Source organism: Phlebotomus argentipes, unplaced genomic scaffold (genome assembly GCF_947086385.1).
Source record: "Phlebotomus argentipes unplaced genomic scaffold, Phlebotomus argentipes genome assembly contig_2, whole genome shotgun sequence".
Lineage (NCBI taxonomy): Eukaryota > Metazoa > Arthropoda > Insecta > Diptera > Psychodidae > Phlebotomus > Phlebotomus argentipes.
In genome coordinates this window covers 2,466,969-2,490,784 of record NW_026776162.1, presented here as the reverse complement: position 1 = coordinate 2,490,784, position 23,816 = coordinate 2,466,969, and the positions used below count along the sequence as shown (strand labels likewise).

General features: G+C 40.8%; 1 protein-coding gene across 2 annotated transcripts in view; it reads left to right on the top strand.

Annotated features, from left to right (window-relative positions):
• Positions 1 to 23,816, top strand: part of LOC132265120 (ecdysone receptor) — a 92,815-nt gene that overhangs the window by 38,787 nt on the left and 30,212 nt on the right. For both annotated transcript variants that reach the window (XM_059765620.1, XM_059765621.1), the window contains exons 3-4: positions 8,860 to 9,483; positions 9,614 to 9,783. In XM_059765620.1, coding sequence (XP_059621603.1) covers positions 9,215 to 9,483; positions 9,614 to 9,783 — 439 coding nt within the window. In that variant the 5' untranslated portion in view covers positions 8,860 to 9,214. The remainder of the gene's footprint in view (positions 1 to 8,859; positions 9,484 to 9,613; positions 9,784 to 23,816) is intronic.

Here is a 23,816-nt window from a genome sequence, read left to right as displayed (position 1 = left end):
AAGGAGGAACGAGCAGAGGGAAGATATGTGTGCGAAGACGTATGGCAGACAGAGAGAGAGAGAGAGAGTGAGAAACAAGACAATTTTGTTTTCTCGTGTGTCAAATGATTGTAATACTGTGGCAATGTACATTGCATCTGGTCGTAGTTTAATGTCATATAACACATACATTGGGCGATAGGGAAATCAACAAATAAGGGTGCGATAACCTCTGGCAATGGTTAATTTCACGCTCAACTTTCCTATTGGGTCGCATTGAAATTCAACCTACACCAATTACTGAATTAAATGCACACTGATTTTGTCGTGTCTCTGTGTCCAATTGGGTAAGGGACGCCATTATTGTGCTGTAAATTTACGCTGCGAAATGAATTGACAGTTGAATTGTGCGGCAAGTGCGCTGGCTGCTGAGGCTGTGTGGCCATAACAAATGTTTGTGAAAAGATGTTAAAAGGAAGGCATTGGCTGTATGAAAGTGGGGAGAAAATTGTAGGCACACAGACATCTGGTGAGTGGAAAATATTGAGGGTGGAATGAGTTTATACAAGACAGAAGTTTCTCAGAGTATAAATATTTACATGAAATTAATTTTAGGCTGAAGACTCGGCTTTGTTTTCTGGCGTTGCTCTTGAATGAGATGCCGTTGCATCTCATATGTCTTATGTCTCAGGAAGGATGAACTCAAAATACACACACTTTTCTCTCATTTACCAAGTCGTTTACCATCCAGTACAGGAGTACAGCCTAATTTTCACTTTCATACCCTCAGCAAAATCCACTTTTCACAGACATTTCGCACATATCGTTTCTGATATTCTATGCAAATAAACAATAAGCGGCAGAGTTTCATACTGAATTACAGTGTAAACATCAGATAAAATTGTCAGATGCATATTGTTTATTATGCATGCTGTTTGGATGCTAAAGCATCTTGTGCATCGGCCTTATTAATGTTTCAACTTTGATGAAAGTTTATACAGCATAGGCTCGAATGGCAATGTCATTCGTTCTGTATTATTGTATTTACAAACACTGATGATGCTGTTTTTACAATTGATAATGGCCACCATTGAATAAAATCAAGAGGCCTTAGATAGTGTGATATTATCACAACACTGTTTGTATTTTATTAAAGACAATCTGTAACGATATACAAAACTTATTCACATCATTTCATGAGAACTGGGAACTCGTAACTGCGCCAAAGCTTTCTGTCACTTGCATTTTCAATTAAATATCCACAAGTTTTCTGTTCAAGTGTTCATAAAGTGCAATTGTTTGGTTGAGTTTATAGTAGTTAACTTTCTGCACGATAAACTTAGAATGTGTTTAATCCATACAGTCAGAGAGAGGAAGAGAGAGAGAGAGAGAGAGAGAGAGAGAGAGTTCCATATGGCTAAAAGTTCACCCTGACTGAGACGGATGAGTAAATAATGTAAATTTTCTCCATTGTGGCCGTACCTCCTACCGGAGAGCGTGTTCTGGTGCTCCACAACTCTTGATTCCCTATCATCGTTACAGTTGCGACGATGTGGGTGGCAAACTTGGTAGCTTTTCCACGTGAAATCCACCAGTGTGGGTGGACTGAATGGTGCTTTATCGCTGGAATTACATGAGTTGAGGAGATGGAGAATTTTTGGGTTGATGTGTTGCACTTTGGCATTGGATGGTAGTATAATTTTCTAATAGAATTACCTTCTCATTGTTCTGCTTTGTACCTCTCTCCCTGGCACACATATTCTCCATGTCATACCGCTCGCTCTTCATCACGATAAATATGGTTTATGAATTGTTGCATGCAATCTATTGCAAACATTTGCTGTTGTCGTGGAAAATTGAAAATACCTCTGGGATGGATTCTATTTCGGTGGGACGCGTCCTTGAGAACGAAATGCACAATTCACCCGTATCACATCTCCACATCAACCTTCTAAAAACTCCCCCTCGTCGCATTAATGCTCAGTGAGCGCGTTTGGTTGCAAGGGAGATTAAGATTAGAACGATCTGCAATTCTTTGCAACTGGATAGAAGTTTCTCTTTGGGGTGCACTTTCATTTTGTTGGGCGAGGGGAAAAAGGTAATTTTGCTGAATGTCACATGCGCGATAAAATGCAATTTATGCGGAGGAAGATATCAATTTGGAGAGAAAGAGAAGTGATCAGTCGTATGTGAATTAAATGCAGTATGAAATTAAGAGTAATCTATTTCGCATGAGTGCAATATCAAGGTTAATAGCGTGGTATTCAACTGTACAAAATGTAGTCTATTAACCCTTCAGTGCACTATTTAGTCTGCACTGTGCTATTTTTACTCATTCCCCCACATTGTGGTGCGCTTTGGCAAAGGCGCGCTTTCATGTCAAGTAAACAATTTTTCATATTTATTTATTGAAATTTAGAACAGTGAAACTCGCCTTTCCCTGGCGATGCAGAATAGAGTTTCCCTTTTAGAAAATTTGCGCTCACTTTATTGATTTTATGCATTTGCAAAAGCCTATATTGTTGAAAATATTGCGTATTGTGAGGTTTTAATTAAATTTCAAATGTGTATGTAACTATTCTAAAAACTTTACACTTTCATACTCAGTTTTTAATAAAAATTTAGATAATTTATGAAATGATTTTCGCACTGAAAGTGTCGCTATTTTGTTGGAAAGTGTATTTTGGGAGAAGTATAATTATAGTTGCATTCAAAACAGTGTTTGTGAGACAATGTTTGAGGAATCGGTCGTCATCCTTTTCGGTATTTTAGAATTCAATTTGTTGGCAAACGGCCAAAAGATGTTTTTGGCATTCATTATAAATGTCCGATGAATGTGTGCTTAATGAATTTATACGGAAAACATTCTCACAGAGTGCAAGAAATATCAACAGAAGCCGCACGTAGAGCAGAATTTGATTCACTAATTGGTTGTCTCACCTCCTTTTTTTCCTCTTCATCGAAACCTTCACGCCAAGATGCCATGAAGTGTAATGTACGCGAAGTAAATTGAAATGTTATATGGGTAAATTTAAATATGCAAATGAGATTTCCTTTGCGAGAGGGAAAAAAGTGGGGACAAATGAAAATAGTAGAGGTAGCAACGAGAGAGAGAGAAAGATATTTTGTCGTTTGTTCTCTATGAAAGAAAGCTGATTTGCACAAAACTCACGTTTTTGTTGTATGGAAGAAAAACAGAGAATGTACGTTCTGTCCAAGTGACTGAGATGTCAATTTCTGTGCGGTGTGACGCAGGATAAGGCGAAGTAATACAGAAATATTGGAAAATTTTTGCGTAGCTCACAGAAATACATCATTCAGCGGGTAAATCGAATAAATGACCATCGTGACTTGTGGTTTATTCATATTTCGCTCTACTCATCTTCCATCCTCTTGTTTGCGGTTGGATCTCTTTATTGTGACAAAAGTGTCATTTTCACGTTCTCATTTCCAAAATATTTTCAATACACGACACAATGTGGTGAAATTTACGACTTTCGTCCCCAGAGAGAACATCGAGAGCGATTTATCATTTTTATGGCAAGGGATGGATATAAAAGTCAATAAGGATGAGGCGCAAGACACAGTAAAAATGAAATACAGATTCCCATCATAATTGTAAGTGTCCAGAAAATGTGATATTTTATTTCACTCAATTAGCCTCAGGTTGTAGTTCTGTAAATCATTTGTTCGGTTTCCGATGAAGTGGTAATTTTCTTCTAGATGTTTCACAATAGTTTTTATGCTCAGCATTGACATATTCTCAGATCAGACGACTAATTTTTCTTTGGGTCAGCAAAATCCATTTCCCAACCACGATCCGGATATTGCTTCCGCAATACAACAATTCCAACTCCTTTGTGACCTTCTCAGGCTCGAGCTTTACAGTCAAGTTACGACGATGAAAGACCTTTCGTGTGGCAGAATTATGATGAAATATGCAGAGGTTGGATTGCAGAAAGTGAGAGGTATAAGAAGTTAGTTTGAAAGTATCTCTTGCAGCCAGTGATAAATAGCTTTTGCCACTCGAACTCCATCTGTGTGACCTTGATTCACGCTTGAGAGTCACGCCATTGCACTTTAGTATCAATAAAGCGTTAGAGAGTTGGTGTGGATGCAGCACAGAGAGGATGGGATACAATAAAATAGTACATGGCGAGGCAGATTGAATGGGTGCAAGTGAAATGATTGCGTGGGCGGTCAGACATTTAACCGACTGGCCATTTTCAGTGTGCATTTTAAATCAATTCGTAATGGGGCTCACGAGGCGCGCGGGTGTGGGTGATTCTCCGCAGCCGTTCAAGTGTTTTGGCGGCATCTAAATGCAAATTGATAAGGGGCTGCTCAATTAGCCGTAGCGTCAAGGTCAGTCGCTGAGTGCAAGATCACTGCGTGAAATAATCAGTGACGTTCCCTGGCCCATCCCGCCTTCTTCCTCCTCCGATCGGGCGTGCATGGTCGGCGTATGATTGCATTACTCGACATAATGGCAATAATAATAGTGATGTAGCGTTGCGAACAAGTCACATCATGGGTATGTCTGTGATAAATCAAAGAGAGAGATTGCAACTCGACATGAATGCACGGCGTTGTGAAGGAATAGAATCAAAGATCGCGAACCGTATAATGTGCAGTCATGGCCATTTAGTCGTAACTGGTGATCTGTGCATGCTCATGGCGAAGAGCACTCCCACGCATGGAGAAGGACGCGCGATCGCGGCACGGGGGAGAGATTCTCAGGGCATATTCACTTTAAGTCAGTTCAATTGATCCATGTCAGGATGATTGATCGACAGATAAAATACCCCCTTTGCTAAATTAATTACTTGCCTCGATGATCACATTGGATTTTTTCTGCTCCGATCGCAACTCATACAAATGCGATCACACCTTTTTGCTGTTTTCCCGCGTATGCTACATGCGCGTATCGGAGTTCTTGGGAAGATCTCGGTGCTGAATCTACCATCATATTTTCCTTCGCACTGACCAGGCGAGAGAACGAGGGTGTCAGTTGCAAAGGATGATGTGAAAGGAAGACAAATTGCATTAATTTGAGTGTGAAATGTGTAAAAGAGAAAAATGTTGGGGTAATTGTATACATTTATCAGAAAGTATAATTACAGCTATCTCTCTGGGAAATGCCGCGATATATAGTGAAAACTGTGAAGGTAACTAATAGTGAAACAATGAACCTTCCACCAACCGGTTGCTCTATTGATGGGCTCGAGGGAGTGAGAGCGAGAGAGGGAGAGAGCGAGAATAGAGACAATGACGTCAATATGATCACGAGACTAACCCATTTCCTACCTTTCGTTCACATTCATACTCTTATTCTTCCCCGTTGTCGATCGATAGTTTCTTGCCCTCCTTGTGTGCCCAGCAAAGGTATGCGGGCACTGCAAAAGGGGCGGAATTGATGGACAAGAGAGTAATTGTCAGAGGAGAGGAAGAAAAAGACTGCACGTCTATCGAGTCCTTTAATTTCATTCACTTCTCCAACATTAATTGTAAATGGCTGAAAAGAGGCAGGAAATTATGGTTGTGGATGTGTGCGCAGCTAAATGCATTCCTAAACACAACACTTCCGGCCGCCATAATCAAATCGCCGTGGTGTCTTCATTCCCTATTACTCCTATTTATATACATGGCTGCACATACTATTTTATATAGCAGGAGATTGTATAGAAGCGTCTGCTCTTGGCTGTGGTTAAATTCATGACATCTCTCGGCGTTGGGCAATTGTTTACTGTGACATGTAATTAATGCGCGCATGAAAAGGACTGGATGGTGGTGGAGTTAGTTGATTTCACTGGCTATTGATGGGAAAAACACGAAAAAAAGTAAATTGCAAACACTCTTCCCATCACTCAATTGCATCATAGTAATAGTGATGCACATATAATCTCCACATTCAATTCCGAAGCATCGCGCCTCAAATGAAAGCGACAATTCCGTTATTATGAAACTCCTTGAGTGTTGGTGGGAATGATGAAGAAAATTCTATTTTAGGCCCTGCACACACGCTCTCTATTTTAGTGCAATAGAATTTGAAGTGAAAATGGTAGAATTGTGAAATTCTCGCAGTGTGTGTACTTTCTAATGTCCTTGATACTCAGCTAAAGGTCACAATGGTGAGAGCAAATATCGCAATGCTGCGGTAGTTTATATATTCCGCCAGATAGTGGTTAACTGAAACTACAATTTTCCATCGCTGAAATTATCAGGCAAGAGGGAGATTTTGCGATAGGATTCGCAAGCTCAGTAATTGTTCCAATTTCATGCTATGGAAACTTATGCTACTTTGAGAACATGATATCGCGTTGATGATGTACTGCTAGGGTAGCAATTCGAAATCCCCATATAGATGAAATCCGTAGAGATTATGCAGAATCTTTCTCGAGGATTTCTTGCTTTTCCCCACTCTTTGGGCTTAGTGTGAACTTTTCTCCGCTGAATACACATGAGATGATCTTTCAGAAACAATCTCAGCCTCACAGTGTTGGAATGGATATTTCCAGACAGTGTCTCTCTAATTCATATTGTCACTGGAGTGACTCTGGTTAATCAATCACAGAGCGACGCTGTGCTAAACAGTTTCTCTCTACCCTTAACATGTTTGCTGTTCTGACATTTTCATGCACGTTTGATAAATCTTGAGGCACAATTCTGCTTTAATTGATGAATTTTGAGAAGTTTTATTGAAATTAATTACCCGGTGTATGAAATTAATTCCATTAGACAATGGAATACCCTTGAATGTGACTCCGGAGTGACCTTCTTGCCTGTCTGCTGCGCGGTGCCGGATGAAAAATCATCCTCGGTGTGGCTGTCGTGCGATTTTAAGGTGGAGGAGAGAGACACATAAAAAACTGCGATGATGGGAGCAATCGATAGCGGGATTTGGGCTAATATTGCGGGGTGTGCGTGGCTGTGAAATGGGGATGAATATATTCATCAACTGGGTGAAGTCTTGGGAGCCTGGCGCTGCGACTGGTGTGGATGTGCTGTATCAAAGTGCGTGGATCGATAGCAGACAGGTAGGGGAATGGGGCCAGACGGTTTTGGCGGATATTTTTGGGGGCGGCTGCTGAACTTTATGAAATTTGCTCTAGATGTGTCTCTGCTCTCTTTCGCTCCTTCGCTGCCGCGCTGGGAGCCCGAATGGCTGGATGGTACGCAGCAAAGTGAGATGGCAGGATGGATGCCGGCGGAGGGGTGGGAAAGCGTGAGGATGTGCGTGGTAGAGAGAATCTCGATGGGAGTGTGAATGGAGCCAGCAAAGGGTGGGTCCGGGTGAAATATGGCTGAAGAACTGAACAGTGATGGGGTTAGGCCTAGGAGAACACATCGGATTTTGCCCTTTCGCGCTACAATTCACCCCCAATGTGTGTGTGGGTTAACGCATAGATTTATTGTTTGTAGGAAAAACTATATATATACAGAGCCATCAGCCAATATTTTCTCAACGATGTTTTCCTTTCGGCTTCCACCCTTTTTCGTTTGGGCACATTACAGGGGTCTTGTGCCGTTCTCGCTTAAGAAAATTGAATGAAAGTGCTGGTGTAATGGCGTAGATGAGCGTCAATATTGTGTTTTGTTGGGAGTGCGAAAGTGTATTGCCTGGAAAAAAAAATAATTTATACAACCACATCATCCCCTGATGGCCCCGAAGATCACTTTCAACTATGTGGAAATTTCCCGCAAGCGAAATTCCACGCGATTGTGTGTGTATGCGATGGATTCTCCAATGTCACAGTGTGGTGACCTGTGACCCCGGCCCAGTGCTACTCGCCGGCCTTTACCTCATTCCCGCAGTCGGAGCTAATGATGACGGTACTGGGAGGCTACTGGGCGCTGGGGAAGACACCGAGGAGCATTTCGATGTCGCCAGATTCTTGCGCAGCAGCACCAGCAGCTGCATTGACCTACTTTTCTCGCCAGACTCTCCATACTTTTACCACACACACCATGGCTCAGAGGCCTGAATGTGTGAGTCTCGGGCTGTAGCAGAACATTTCACTTTACTTTCAGACTCCATTTCACTTCTCACACATTCCGCACCTCACAACTCTGGGTCTTCGCGGCTAATCGAATGTGGAGGAGGGTGTGGATGTGAATTGCATGATAGGGTAAATTTTCCACATCGTCATCAGGAGGCGAATTCAGTCTAATGTGGACGGGTGTGCTATCTAGGTGGGTTTGAGGGGCACGAGTGGCCCTGATGCAGAAAACCGTGTTTCTGAATGGCGCTCTGAAAACTGCCATGAAATTGTTTTGAACGCTTCGAGATAGTATTTATCTCCTTGAAGGGGATCATGGTTGTGGCATACTTTTTTTTCGAGAACACTTGGAAGCTCCAGCAAGAGCGGGTGATTTCGATAAAGGCGATAGATATGGTGCGGTGTTGGGGACGAAGTCACCGATTGAAGCTGCATTTTGCTGTGCATGCAGACAATTTTCCCGGTCTCTGTTACGAGGTGTGGGGCGCATGTGCGAGCTAGTTTGTGACGGTGTTGGCAAGTTCGATCCATTTTGGTGAGAAGTGGAAAAGACTGCGAGACGCGAAAGGGTGGGTCGGGCCAGGGTGAGAGTATATGACATTGATAGGGTGCATTTCCATTGCAATCTCTACGTCATAGCCATACATTTATAGTAGTTTGTTGGCTATATGTCGTGATGTTGCGGAAAGAGGATTTTCGCTCCCTCAAGGATTCAATTGTGTTCTTATCTGCTTTTATTCTAGATTTTTACACTCTCTGACCCAGAATTTTTATGACCTTGTGAGCAATATTTGGTTAAATTTGCATCATTTCACCTCCGCCTGAAAGATAAGAAGTCAGTGCTTATGCTAATGAAGTCTCTCTCTCTCTCTCTTTGCAGATTTAGTATTCAATTGAAAGTACGGATCAACAGGGGTGAAGCAGCATGTATTGGAAAAATGCAGAGAGTTCAGCAAATCCCTATTTGAAATTAGGTGATTACGTTGCAGGCAAAAGAGGATTGGCCCCGTGTGTTCTCTGCTAATTAACACACATACACGAGGAGGAGTGAGAGATCAGGGGGGCTAAATTGCAAAGAAAAAGCCATTGCAGACGGTGAACTACAGCACGTTGGCCCTTGTTGAGCAGTTTGATTACTCTCGCCTAATTAAGCCCACACCCCCTCAGAGCGCCCTCGGGATACGATCAGCAGGCTGACGGGTAGTTGCTGGCAACTGAAGCGAGATTGAGGGAGAATGTACCGCGTAAATTTAGTCAATCAAGTACCACCCCCGGGTGCGCCCCAGCAGCTCGTTGGGGTGCTGAGTCAGATGGACGCGGGCGGGGGTGGCGGCGGGAGCAATGGGGTCATGGTGGGCGGCATGGGTGGCAGCAGCTCAGCCAGCATGGGTGAGGATGCGATTATGACAGCTGTCAAGGTAGAGCCAGTGCACGATACCGCCTCCACAAGTTCAACAACCAACGGTCACGTGGTCTACACAACGAAGCGACCTCGCATGGAAGGGTATGAAAGACGTTGTCATGATGAATAATTCTGCCACGCAGCGCCGTTTCTTCCGCGCTGCTGGCGTGCATCTATTTTTGAGAAGGGCTCCCTTGCTAATGACACACTTCTTCTCTCTCCCTCGCCACAGTGACGATTGGTTGTCATCGCCTAGTCCGGGTAGTGTACCCAGTTCAGCACCACCTCTAAGTCCATCCCCAGGTTCCCAGAGTCATAATAACTATAATAATATCTCAAATGGATATCCATCGCCAATGTCGACGGGCAGCTACGATCCCTACAGTCCCAATGGCAAAATAGGTGAGTGTTGTTCAACATAGTTTATTTATGGCCGTGTCCGTAATTTAAGCAAATCAGCCAACGTCGTAAATTTGCAACTTATTCTTTTGAGATTCTGTGAATTATATTGGCATTAACTGCCAATAAATTTCTCTTATGCGCTTTTATTCACACTCTGCTACATGGTTTGATATCCATTCATGTGCGGCATGACAAGCAAGGGAAGGGGAAGATAGGCTTTTGTAATCCACACATTGAGCTTTTGAGTGCATTTTGCATTGGTGATATTGACACTGGGTCTCGAAATAATGTCCAGAGATAAATCACAAGTGGGTGGATGACGCTGCACGTGTCGATAAATTCTTGATCGCTATGAGTAAGAGATGGAGAAGAAAAGAGTTCATCCACTCCGTATATTTTAATCAATGTAAATTGTCGGTGTGTAGAAAATGTGATTTTCCTCAATAATGAGGAGTCTAAAAATAGGCGGGAAAGTGAATGTTGCTGCGAGCGGGGGTTCATCAGGGAGAAAAGAGAAGCCCCGACGCGACCTAGTTTTTTCAACCACGAGTGAGAGTGTGAAAATTTCTCGTGATAATAAAAAAAAACTGAAAATAATTTAATTGCAGCTCAGAAGAATTTGTTTAGTCGCTGGATATAGCCGCAGAGTTAATCCCTCGAAAATTTATGACTTTGAAAACAGTAATGAGAAGAGACACAAGGTTTGTTGATTCAAGAGCAACGATGAAAACAGTAGCTAGACGATTTATAATATCTCGGCGTGGCGGTTGTATAACATAGCCAAGACAGTTTGTGATGCAGTGTTATAACAGTGGCGTGGAAAAAGCACACTGACGCGATCTCAATGCCATCTGTTAATGTGCCGGTGGATTATGGCCGGTGAATGGAAGGTGTATTGTTGATTGTGTGAATGTTTCGTTAAAAGAAGAGGCGCGCGAGTTAAAAGCGAAATGAGAATGGGAGGATGGGAGGGAAAATGAAGCGAAAGGTGAAGCAAAATGAAAAGAAAAACACAAACTGGTTTTTCTAGAAGTTGACTCCATTCGTGTCGTTTTCTACTCTTTTCCCCTACATAGTTTCTTCTTTTTTTTCTAATGACTCGCTTAGAAGAGACCATACGGAAAGGTGAGGCACAAGAGATTAGGTTATTAGAATAGGTTCTAGATATCTAATTTCACTGTATACGCTGTGCTGAAAGGCGGAAGAGATACTCGTTCTCTCGGTTTGTATGCTTTTTTTTAATTTCCACATTATATACCGCATATCGAGTGGAGTTGGGAATGTTGGAAATGAGATTTGTCATCGCCATATGGACTTGATGGGCTGCTTCAGAGGGTTAGGGCCATGGATGTTGGGAACGGAGAGGATATCATTGACCCAATAAAAAGAATTACTCCGCCTGTGAGATAATCTATTGGGATTTGGGATGAATTTATGATATCAACATAATACAGAATGAATCCTCTTTATTGATCAAGAGAGTCACTTTGTATTTTTGTTATTTCCCTTTTTTACCACAGAGCCTTGCATGGTTAAGTGTGTATTATTATAAGAACCTGTTTCTCCTCTAGTTGCTTGGTTTTTATACCATCCATGTTTTATGTGAATTGTAATTTAAGCTGTAAAATTCTTTATTATCATCCAAGTTTCTCACAAACTAGAAATATAGTCACTTACATAGAGTGTTGTGTACAGCCAGAGTTCTGTGACTTTGTTCGTATGCTCACAATGAGCAAGTGAAGAAAATCCTATTACGCTGAGCAGCAAAGAGTGAGAAATGTGTGTACGATGAGGAAAATTTTTAAAGTTTTATAAATGAGAATTAATGATTCACCCAAAACTTACAGTTGAATTAATGGTGAAGCTTAAGAATCTTATAAAGTCAATTATGAATATTCTTCCCCACATTAGAGAGCGTTGATGCAGGGACAGGGTGGGAATTAAGGCGAAATTCTGACGATATAAGCTCATGATTTTCATGGAGTCATGTTACAAGAAGTTTGCGAATTTATTATGAGTTGAGATAATGTCAAGGATAATAATGTTGAGGCAACATGCACAGCATTTGTAATTTAACATACAGCATAGGGGCGGGGGAGTGCTGTATGCAGACAGATTCGTATTAATAATGTATCTAATTTCATAATGCCAAGACACACCCTTTTGGGGATGACACACCAGACTGAAGAAACTCGTGTGTACATTTTCGCAAGAGTCACACAGTGTCTGGGTGTCCCGTGAGAAAAGCATAAATATTATGTATGGGAAAAATATGTGTGTATTTTCTTAATGTCTCTTTTCACTCTCTCGCACACAACGCGCAGTGTCTTGAGCCACCAGTGCTGAAACAAATAATAATATTCACACATAGAACATCTGGCCATCATCAGATGGTTAATGTGAACTTGACCTTATGCGCCTCCAGTGTGAATGTTTTCATGGAATTTTATCCTAAAAAAATAACACTACCGCCGTGGTATGTTGGTGGTGTTCAGCGACTGGGAAAAGGGAGATGTAAAGCGAAAATACAGGAAATTTATGGAGAGGAAAAAAGAGTCCTTCCGGTTGTGCATATTGCATAAAATAGGAATGTGTGCTGGGCACTGTGTGTAGCTCATAATTGCTGTTTGATTATCTATTATTGACTTTTTAATGAGGGCGGAGAAGTTATATTTTCGACAAATGTGCCGGGAAAACACAGTGGAGACGGCAGAGATAAGAATCTGTGTGAGAATGGTTTGGTTTTTTGCGGGGGGAAATTTTTATTTGTAATTCGTTGCAAATTATTGCAAAAAAAACTTGATCATGCCACTGAAATTCATTTGAGGGCTAAATTTTGAGAACATATTTTCAAATAAACGAAAGATATTCAACTTGTAATTTCAAGTTTAATTTTCATTATATATTCTAAGGGTAAATTGCCCGACGAACGCCACCCTTAAATTACTTGTTTTTGCAAAATGTAGTGTTCTGATTAAGCGCATGCTTTCCTGGCACTGAATTCTATCGTTATGTACAAGACTGCATCTCAATTTGCATATGAAAACATCCTTCGGTGTGTTGTCTTCACAGTCTAATAATCACAAAGTTGGTGGCTTTTTTCGCATATGCTTAAATTGCTTTCGGCTTTAAGTGCAAAAATGCGGACTTGTCTCCCTGCTCGAGGCACTTTTTTTTCCTCTCAACTGAGCTGCAATGCATGAGCGGTGAAATTCACATGCAATATGTTAGGGTAGTCCTGGTTATTGTCGCAAATCGCATGTTTTGCTACTTTGCAGCACTGCACACAGAGCGGCAAGTATGCTACAGCCATGTACGACAATTCTGCTTCAATGTCAGTGCTTCTGTAATGGGATTAAGTGTGTGGAAAAGCGGAAACAGCAACGAGGGGTAGCGCGTGATGGATAGAGTTGGAAGGCAGGGAAGTGATGAAAGGTATATGCCGTGTGCGAGGTGGAGTTGAACAGTCTCAGTGGAGATGCCGTGGTGGGTGTGCGGAAGATGCAGTGAGGATGTCTAGGAGGATGGCAGATTGAAGGCAAAAAAGGGAAATTATCGAAGCGGAATGACAGAGACCGTCACACATATGGAGTCAAGATGAATTAATGCCTCTACTGATTGTTCATCGCGGAAATGTCAAGTCGATTATATAATTTTCAGTTTCGGTATCTGACTTTCAAAGCCACACAAGAGCATCCACAACATCTTGGAGTGCGGTGTGGTGAATGATAAAAGGTGGAAGAGGATGGAATCAGTGGTGAAATGAGAGCATTAATGATCTCTTGCCTTAAGGATACAATAGACGACAATGTATTGATCTGATAATCGGAAGATGTTCCGCGAAGAGACTTCCTCTAGTCCTTGAGTAATTATAGTTGCGGAAAATCTCTGTACAATTTTCACTTGGTTGAAGTGACTGAATAGGTGTTTTTGAGATGCTAAAGAAGAAAATTCCAGTGAAAAGAGACTGAAACACACTAGAATGAATATGCCTCATTATCTCTTTTGCGTCTCTTTTTCTCTCTATTTCAAATGTAAATTCCCTATAAGCTGCAGAGACAGGGAATGATGGATATAAGAAAAAAATATGTGTGTGGGGCAAATTATCATGATGTTAAATGTAAATAAATTACAAAATGTGTGTCTTCTCAATGGGGTTAGTGCTGGAGATCGGTGAAGGTCTCTCTAATGTATTTTTATTTTTCTCAAAAATGTCTCACAAAGGGCACTTCTATGTTTTGCAATTAGCATAAATTCCTCTAATAATAAATCCACCATTCAGTTAGTTATGACAAGAGATACATTGAGAATGCGAATTAGAGAAGCACACGTTTCCGCTGGTATTTCAAGGATTACCTGGCAACAGCAGCTGCGACTAGCTGACTTGTCCAGAGTTCTAACTCACGCCTTTGAGCTTTGGCAAACTTGCAGTTATGTGCGAACCCTATTCGCCGTGAAAGAACGAGGAAGATGTTGTTTTTTTGGGGCAATGAAAAAACGCATTTTGTGAGACACATTTCCTATAAACACATGTGCAGTTCTCAACTCGCTGTAGTTTTATTTTCTACGGAGTTTCTTGTCATTTTTTGCCTCCATTCTTCCCCCCAGATATAGGCGCATATATATAGAACTTGTACATGTGCGATGGAAGTGGTCTTGGATCGTGTTCCCAACAAACGCCTTGTCCTTGATATCAAAGCAGAACGAATTCTAGAGCTAAGCCATCACTGGGAGTGCTTTTTATCATCAACTCTCTTGGCGTTCGGCATTTTTTCCTCTCCTGTGCGCCTCTTTGCATGCTCCGGAGGCGAAGAGGTCTGAACACAGCACTATTGATTCGTGCTTAGTGAACTAGAAAAGGCAATAGGTGGCCCTTTGTTGCGAAATCGCACCAAGAATGATTTCTGCAGAGGCCAACAAAGCCATGAGTTCTCTTTTTATCGTCTTACCTTTCGGATGGAGAGGCACGAAGGAATGATTGTTCTTGATTTTCCCTTTTTTTCTCTCATCCGACATCCTATTGCATAATTTCGCGTCGTTATTTTCTCAGCTTCTTCCATCCTTCATCCCAGAAATTCCCAGTGAAATGTGCAGCAAAGGCGGAACCGCAGATTGTGTATTTTTATACATAGCAGAATTTTAATTTACTTTGTAGAGATTTTGCGGAGAAAAAAGAAGAAGGAATCAGCGGAGATGTAGGGCGGTGGTTTGAATTATATCTGTGAGAATCCTCATTTAGTTTTCAAGTCCATTGTGTGTTTGAATAGTTGCGTCTACCTTGTCGTGGGCGATGGCAGTTCCAATGACTATTACATGGAATGGAATGGAGGGATTATGTAAGAGCGCATGAAAATAATTTATAATTTCTCAGGGGAAAAGGGAGAAAAAATTACTCTCATTATCTTGACGTCTTTCTCTCGCGTGGAAGTGATTAAGAGGCCCAGAAAAGATTCATTCTAGATTACATTCTCTGGTGGATTTGCATTTTATGCTTTGGCAAAAGGTTAACACTCACATATTTGGCCGCAAACGGAGGGCAAAAGGAAAGAAATCCCGTCGAATTGTTTTTTGGGGTCGAGGCCAATAATCTCTGTTTTGCGGAAAACAATTTATCCTTGGAAACTAATGAAAATTAATATATTTTCAAATAATTTCCTGTGAAGTCCCTTCGGAGTAAATGAAATTAATTTGACGTCAAGCCAAAGTGGGATTATCTTTGTTCTGGGGGTGGCTTTTGTGTGGGTAATTAAATAATCCAGAAGGAGAATCAATCTTCCCTCGATAGTTTAGTGGAGAAACGTGCAAGTAATAGAGCGATAATTTAATTCTCTTTGAGATTTATTTTTCTTCCCTTTTATCCATCATTCAATTCAATTTATTATTTGGGACTCAGCATTAGATTACTCTTGACAATTGTGCGAGTTCAATGGTTTTTACAGAAAAGAACATGCCGTGAAGTTTGTGAAGCAATTTAGAAACTACAAGTTTGTTGGACAAGAAGTGAAGCTGTAGAGGTTCTCACATTGCTCTAAATCCCTCTTTGAATGTCTCCTGAGACATTTGGTGTTCTTCTCCCTCTCTGTTCAACTCTTGTATCAGAATGGTAATAATTGCTCTCGGGTCGAGTGAACTATTCACGAATTTTACAGAAAAGAGAGGAAGGAGATCCTTTTAGAATACAATGCGTGGAAGGGAGGAAAAGAAAATCCATCTGTGCGGACAATGAGAGTGAATAAACAATGAGATGAATGGTGTGATGAGGAGGATTTGCGTGCAAAAAAGCACATTTAGCGGCCATCACTCCACTTTGCTTCATGTATTTATTTTATTTCATATACAGAAGTGTGGGGTTGGAATAGATGTATGGTTTACAGTTCTGTACGAATGTAATCCATGCAGAAAGTATTGAACTGATTAAATAGCTGAATTTGTCTGTTTGAAAGTGATACATTCTCTGAGCATAAGTGAGCAACGGTTTGTTTGGATGAGCATCTGGCTGAAAGAGGGCCACTCTCCCCTATTTATTTTAAATATGTTCATGTGTATAATTCGGTCTTGTAGCCCATTTTGCCTATTAATAGGTTCCAACACAGGCAAAAGTGTTTGGCGGTGTTGAATGAATGTTTGGAGGAAATTTGCTGAGGGTGGACGCGCGGGGTGGGAAAAAATGTAGACACTTCCTCTTCACTCACGGGCTGTTTTTGACTCACAAAACACGATTAGAGTTCACGAGCGGTGTGCATGTGTGATTTGTGATGGCTGGTGTGGGAAAGAGATGGAGTCACGAAGGAATGCTAAAAATAATAAAACTCACACGAAAATACGAGCGGTCTGAGTGGAGGCAAAGTGGTTGAAAGTACTTTCGCGAAGGAGGAAAGAGAAGATATAAGGGGAGAAATGGGAGAGAGTGTGTGTGTGCGCGAATTCTTAAATGGTCATAAATGCTGTTTTTCATTTTTTTTATTTTTCACCATCGCACACACTTTATCGGCAGACTCAACAATTGTGAAAATGTGCTGAAGAATTTTGTTTTCAATAAACTTGAACTTGAATATGTGTCTCCCAATGGCCGCGAGGCATGGTGCGCAGAGATGAGATGTTATGGAGAGAGAGAAGATCTTGCTGTTTTGGCTATGGAGCCACCTTTATTGCCCACCCACAAAGTCTAGCTATAGTGTAGAGGAGATCTACACGCATTAGCATTATTGGGAGCAATAATTTATGTATCTTGTTTGCTGTCGCTGGAGAAAAACCTACAAAATTGTTCCAATGGATACATGGTCTTATGAGCATAAAAAGAGATTACAATCATGGTGCGTAGTATAAGAAAAAAAATGAAACACGCGGGAATGCTGGTGAACAAATGGACGCGTTTTACGCGTATTTTTTCCACCATGGGAGTGACCAAAGAGGAGCTGTTGGCAAAAAAAATTGTTATAGAGGAGAGACCCACCATTTTGTAGCAATTTCAAGGTCAGCAGCTGTTGGAAGACAACAACTCAAGAGAACGCGATCTCGCGCTATTGTGTGTTCCAGAATGTGGAAGCACGCCTTCCCGAAAGAATATTCTAATGTTTGCTCGGCTCTGTTGCAAGATGTTGCGTGAAGGACAGAAAACGATCAAGTTTAATTCATCAATATTAAGCTCATGCTGTCATTCCGTTCGCTGGAGAGGGAGAGATTGAGGGAGACAGATAATTGAGTGTGCTGGCAGAAGAGAAGCCCCACAAGTTGGCAAGCGAAAGTGCAAGATGTTCGCAAAGTGCTCGAAAATTATTGATACGGGAGAATAGTGGGGAAAATGAGCACTATTTGCAAGCAAAATGACCTCGGGAAGGTGAAGATGGCAGAGGCAGCAATTGGGGCCGCTTTGATGGATTGCACTGCGGCTCCTTCTCGCGATGTGCCCACGCGAGTTTGTGCAATGAAATCGCCGTATGCTCGACGCAGTGGAACAGCTGTCCGAGGAGTGCAGCACAATTGTTCTGTGACAGTGGAGGAAAAATTAGCCATAAACTTGACTCTAATAGTGTCATTTCGCAATGTGTATTTCTGCACCACGACTAATTGTGTGCATTGGTGCACTTTGCAGCGTGACATGAAGTATGGGAATTATGCAATGCACGATAATGAATGTGTATCTCATATACTCAATTCTTGGCCTCTGCTTTTGCTCTCTGCGCGCTTTGTGGTGATAGTGTATGAATGGGTGTTGTATGAAGAACTGTCGAAGGTGCACAAAAGAGCCGCTTTTTAATATTAACTATTGACTTGTACATTTTACTTCCATTGTATTATTACAGTGTGTGCCTCGGGCAAATATTCGCACGTTGCCTAGGTGTGTTTTAGAATCTATATTGCCGTGACCACTTTTGCGACTGCATAAGGTGCAATTTTCTCAGGGGAATTTTGCAAATCCATTTTGTCCATCTATCTATCTTGCCTAATCAATGCGCTTAATATGATGTGTAAATTTTTATTGAGATCTCGTGGGGCAATTTTCCGAAATGACAAACAACTCAATTTCCATGGTAATGACTAACCTGTTCGTTGAACTTAATGTTTGTCGCGATTTTCAAGTTTACAAGTTTTGTGAATAAAGCCATTAGACATTTTCTTGAATTGGTGTTTATTGCTTGTATAGAAGATTGTTCAACTGTAATAAATTTATAACCTTGGAGTATAAGACAAAAAGTCTAGCTCTTAAGCGCGATAGATCTCCATGTATGCTGTTGTTTTAGAGAAACATGCTCTGTGATGATTTATGACAAAATTATAGATAAATGATGATTTAAGTAAAGCATGAAGCGCATCAATGAAAGCGTCTGCTACGCTCAAGGACCCCGCTTAATGCGAAGCATTTACCCACAGATGGTAATTTCTTGAATTTTAACATTTTGGCGGAATTAACATATTCCACGTGTGACTTCACAGTCATGGCTTCTGTTGGTTGATTCCCTCCAAAATTCCCGCTCGCCTTTGAAATTTGGGGATTGTGAATGTAAGAAAATGAGCTCAACCTTGCATAGCGAGAGCGCTTCACAAATTCACGTGGAAAGGATTGGTGGCGATATTGAGATCTCGCTGGATCTCTTCTTTCCTGACTTGGCTGGTTGGCTGGCGGGCATAAGAGAGACGGGAACTGTATTAGCATGAATGAAGGATGGCAGGTGGTTTTGGGATGTTAGATTGGGCGCAATCGTGTGGAACTAAGAACTGAGGAAAATGAGGAGAAATATTGTATAAGACCCAATATGACTGACCATGCGTAAATAGGCCAATAGTGGAACAGGTAAAGACTCTGTGTGCTCCCTTTTGGTCTGAGTGCAAATGAACGTGGTTGAATTTACATGAGCTGGAGAATAATTTCACCCCAACTCACACGACTAATTTGAAAGCATCAAATATCCGCCCACAAACAAGAACCATGTAGCAGTGAAATAATCAAGTCTTTTGGCTCATTTGCATCGAATTTTTGTCTGGCGAATATTGTTGGGAAAAAAAATCCAGTGATCAAAACAAGAGCATTGAAAGTGTGATGCTTTCAATTGATTTTATGTCTTGTTTAACTTGTCTGTAAGTGTCTGCATATTAAATGTCGAGCCATTGAAGAGTGTGTTTTGCCATGATGGAAAATTTCGCGGAATTGAAAATGTGATTCATGTCATTGTTCTTCATCAGTCGTCAATCTGATGACAATTAGTCGAATCTGGCGATCATCTTGCTAATTTGAATTTTATTCTTCTCTTTTCAGGTGAGTTACACAAAGAATAAATCATGAGAATGGAAATTTGTAGCAGATGCAAAGGTGGCACCGTGTGGTTTTTCCACATTGGAAAAATCTATGTCAGATAAGAATAAGGTCTGTCCAACCACACAGTCGGGAAATTGCACGAAGAGCAGGTTTGCCGAGGAAATCCAAATAGAATTTTCTTGCACGGTTGCGTCTCAACATGTGAGAAAATATAGTCATAGTCTAACTAAATATAGTGATGGAGGTTTGAATAAATTCATAACATATTTTTTTTGCTATTCGAGCGCGAGCAAAAGTGAAAAAAGCTTCGCTATGTAGATGAGGTGGAGAAAAATGTGGGTGGGTGGAACACGAATGAGTCGATGTCATTTACTTGACATTGGTGCACTGAAATAAAATAAAAGACGCATTCAGTTCTTAAATAAATAGCGCATTAACATATTCCTCTCTAGAAGATTTTTCTCTACACACAGCCGCTTGATTTGCTATAAAATGAGTGAATTACAGTGGCAGAAGATGCGAATAGACAGAGATGAGGCTTTGCAATGTGTTGTGAAATGTTTCGATTTTCACTCAACTTCCGTTTAGTGTTAATTGAAACATTTCCTCGATCGTCGAGGCAGGAAAGAGAGGCGGTGAGTTGAGACAAAGTGCCAAAATAGTAGGCAAAAATGAAAATTTCATGAGAATTTGTATTCGCGGCGGATAAAATTGCTGACCAATTTAATGTTGAGTTGAGACAGAGAAGGATGGCGGAATTGTTTGGTTGCGTCACGCCACTGAAATTTTTTCACTCTTCAATTCCTCATTTTGACGAAGTCTGAAAGAAAATCTTGACTGTCTGATGCGAATAACAATAAGAATGAAGTGGTTTGTTCATTCGTCGGCGGAATTATTATTATTTTTGCAGAGGAGACAGCAAACAATCGCCAATGGGAGAGAGAGGCGAGTAAAAAGGAGATCTAAAAGCACATGCTACTTATCGTAACATCAAATCTCGATGATGATTTTAATTTCATATAAGAAACGGCCACACAGTGAAAGACATTTAAAATATCATTCTCGGTGCGATGAATAAAATATTCAAATGGATGGCGTTGCGCCTTGACCTCTGATGTTTTTAGTTTGCGATAAAGTTTGCAAATTTTTTTTGTCGCTGTCTTTTATTAAAGACACTCTCTGGCTGTTACCAAATCAAAATGTAACGTGGTGGACTTGGCCGAGAACGAGTGGGGCACAAATTAAAGCAAATAAGATTTTTTTGAGTTGAAAATCTCGCTTTTATTTAGTCCTCTCTCGCCAAACACAGGACGCTTTTTTCGATTTAGTCGCCTCGCTTGTAAATTCTTTCGGTGACTGTCATTAGCTATCGCAGACGGAAATTATTAAGAATTTTAAAGAGTGTAATTAACATTTTTTGTGACCGACAAACACATAAAATGCCATCGAGTGCTGTTAAATAGTTGAAGAAGTGTGACAGCATTTGGAGAAGGGAAGTGTTTCCAGAAAGCTGAAGAATAGAAAAATCTTTCCCCACAAATGCGAGTGAAAATGCGCGCGGAGAGGAAGAAGTGAAAGAAAAAAGTTTCCCGACACATCCAAAGAGCCAATTGAAAGCAATGGCATTGGATCAGTTCCTTCAACTGTGTGACATTTTTAAATGCCGGTCACTGTCACTTCGATGGCTTGATTGACAAAATAGAAATTCGTCACACAGACAGAATTGTGTATGGCGCGCAGAAACGAAGCCACAATATCGATGGTGTGGCGGAATGAGAATGAGCGAGAGGAACGTTCTAATACATTTATTAGTCATGCGCTCTTTAGAATTTTGCCAATAATTCGTCGAATTGTGACGCAAATTTTACACTTTACTCCCATCAAAGCCAAGCGTACCAACTCTGCGAGAAGCGTCAAAAATTTGCCGGGTTTCGCAGGTATGAATGCCATTAGGTGGAGAGAATTGAGTGTGAAAAAGCCCCGGGTTTGTGTGTGTATTTGTGATTTAGCACTAAACCACATGATGGTTTTACTTTGATCTCCAACAAAATGTGTTTGGTCGGAGATTCAGGAAATAAAATCATCCAAGTGGAGAATTTATTAAATTCAGTGGCATGAACTTTGCTTGATTAATACATGGAATTCCGGCAAGTGTGGACGTTGGGGAGAAAAAAAAATCTACTATACAGAAATTGGCAATAACAATGTTAGGCAAGAGTGATGATAAAAAAATCTGTTGAAAGTCAAATGGCTCAATTAATGGGTCCTTTTTGTTCAGTGGCTGAAAGTTGGCTTTTATAGTTTTGGAACTGTGTGAATGAGCTTTCCTCCGGTGTAAACAACAAAAGACAAACAATCGGTGAATGACTTTTCGACAGAGCGGTGTACCTTTGGGACTATAAACTAATTTTTTTTTCTTTCAAAAGTCCCACAACAGAATTGGATTAGGCAAGCTTAGTGCTTTATTTGTCAACCGGTGTGATCTGGATTTGTTATCGGCCAATTTGAATACTTGCAGGAATGCCCAAGTAAGCAGTTTCGCGAGCTTCTTGATTATAATGACGAAAGTTATGTACCTTTGCATCGTAAATGAAATTCATTAGCAATTACTCGACGAGCTTCTAACTGGTGCAGTTTATAGCGATGAATTTGAATAGGCAAAATTATCTTAAAAACTATGCTCAAATGTACTATCTAACTGGTTATCTGTTTGTGTTTGTGTGTGGAGAATCGTGTATGCAAATTGAACTCATTTGCTTTCGATTGTTGAACGTTTGGCATTGAAAGTGTTTTATGGCTTCAAACAGAGAATCGCGATGTAAGGAAGTCAAACGTTTTATATTGGCGTATACATAATTTTTGCCTGGGTATATTACTTGGGTTTAGGAGTAGTAGACACTTGTTGCATAAATTTAAAATGTAAAACAACACTTAATTTAGCGAACATTGCTGCTAATGTAATGTGCTGTGGTGTTAGCTAAATTGGGAATGTGCGGTGGCAAGGAAGGAAAAAAAGGAGAGGATATATGTAAAGGTATATTTCCCGAGGAGTTGATCATGAATGAGATAGATAAACTGAGGTGGAATATATGAAATGGAGAAATATGTATAAAAACAGGTGGTGTGTCTCTTGACTTTTATATATTTTTCTTTTCATCTGTGCTTATTTCAAAGTGAAATTCTTCGTTTTAATCTGTCGTATTGCCTTTTTTCTGGCCTCTCCTCGCCATGGTTTCACCGTGATGGTTGCTGTGCAAGGAGTTTTAGATGAGATTCTCTGACACAAAATGGACACGAAAAAACAATTAAAATAATGTCAAATATTTTTATCGACTGCCCCAAAACATCTGCCCATTTTTTGGCCGCCAAATCTCAAAGGATTACATTGTCGTTTGAAGTGATGCGTATCAGGATGGACAGGACAAGTTGGTATTGAATTTAATAGGACGCCTTTTGGGTATATAGAAAAATTTTAAATGTACACCAATTCACTTTTTATTTGCCTGCTTCCACCTGAATTTATATCATTCCGCGACTCTCGCCAGTGGCTGGCTATTAATGCACATTGCTAGGAAGTTATACAGTCACTTCTTATGTTTCCTCCCGTCTGGACATTTGCACATGTGTAGAGGGAATTGAGAAAAATTGCGAGAGACACAATCGGGAATTTATGGCAAAAAGACGATTCAGGTGATGCTTGAGAGAAGTGGATAGAATCTTGCATGATCATCTTCTGACTTATGAGGCAATAAGAATGCCCCAATGATGTGTTTATAAGAGATAATAGCCGTAGATGGGAACGCGCCTAGATTAAAAATTCTCAATTTAATCCTTGCGCCTTGAGCGGCGCGCAATTCAATTGGTAATTTTACTTAGATTGCTCTGCGGAATAAGAGAAACAAACACCAATGAGACATGCTGATAAATTTCATTGTGGTGATGCCAACAGAAGAAACAGGTGGTTGAGATGTGTGAGTCTTGAACTGAGACTCTTCCATCCTAACGCTTTATGGTTGAGAAGTCCATGGCTCTAACCTTGGCTTACCTGTTTTCTCTAGTTGTGTTGGACTCGAGAGACTCTCTTGCGGAGAAATAGATACCAATTCCGACGTTGCTCTTGTACATAAATACAAGAAGATGAAAAGCACTTCTCACTCTTTCTCATCCTCCTCTCTCACTACCATTGCTTTATGTATTTCTTGAATATATTTTTTCCTCCGGACAAGTCGCAGTGGTATAGAGAAATCCCATGTTTTGCCTTAGTGGACGCTCTCTTCGT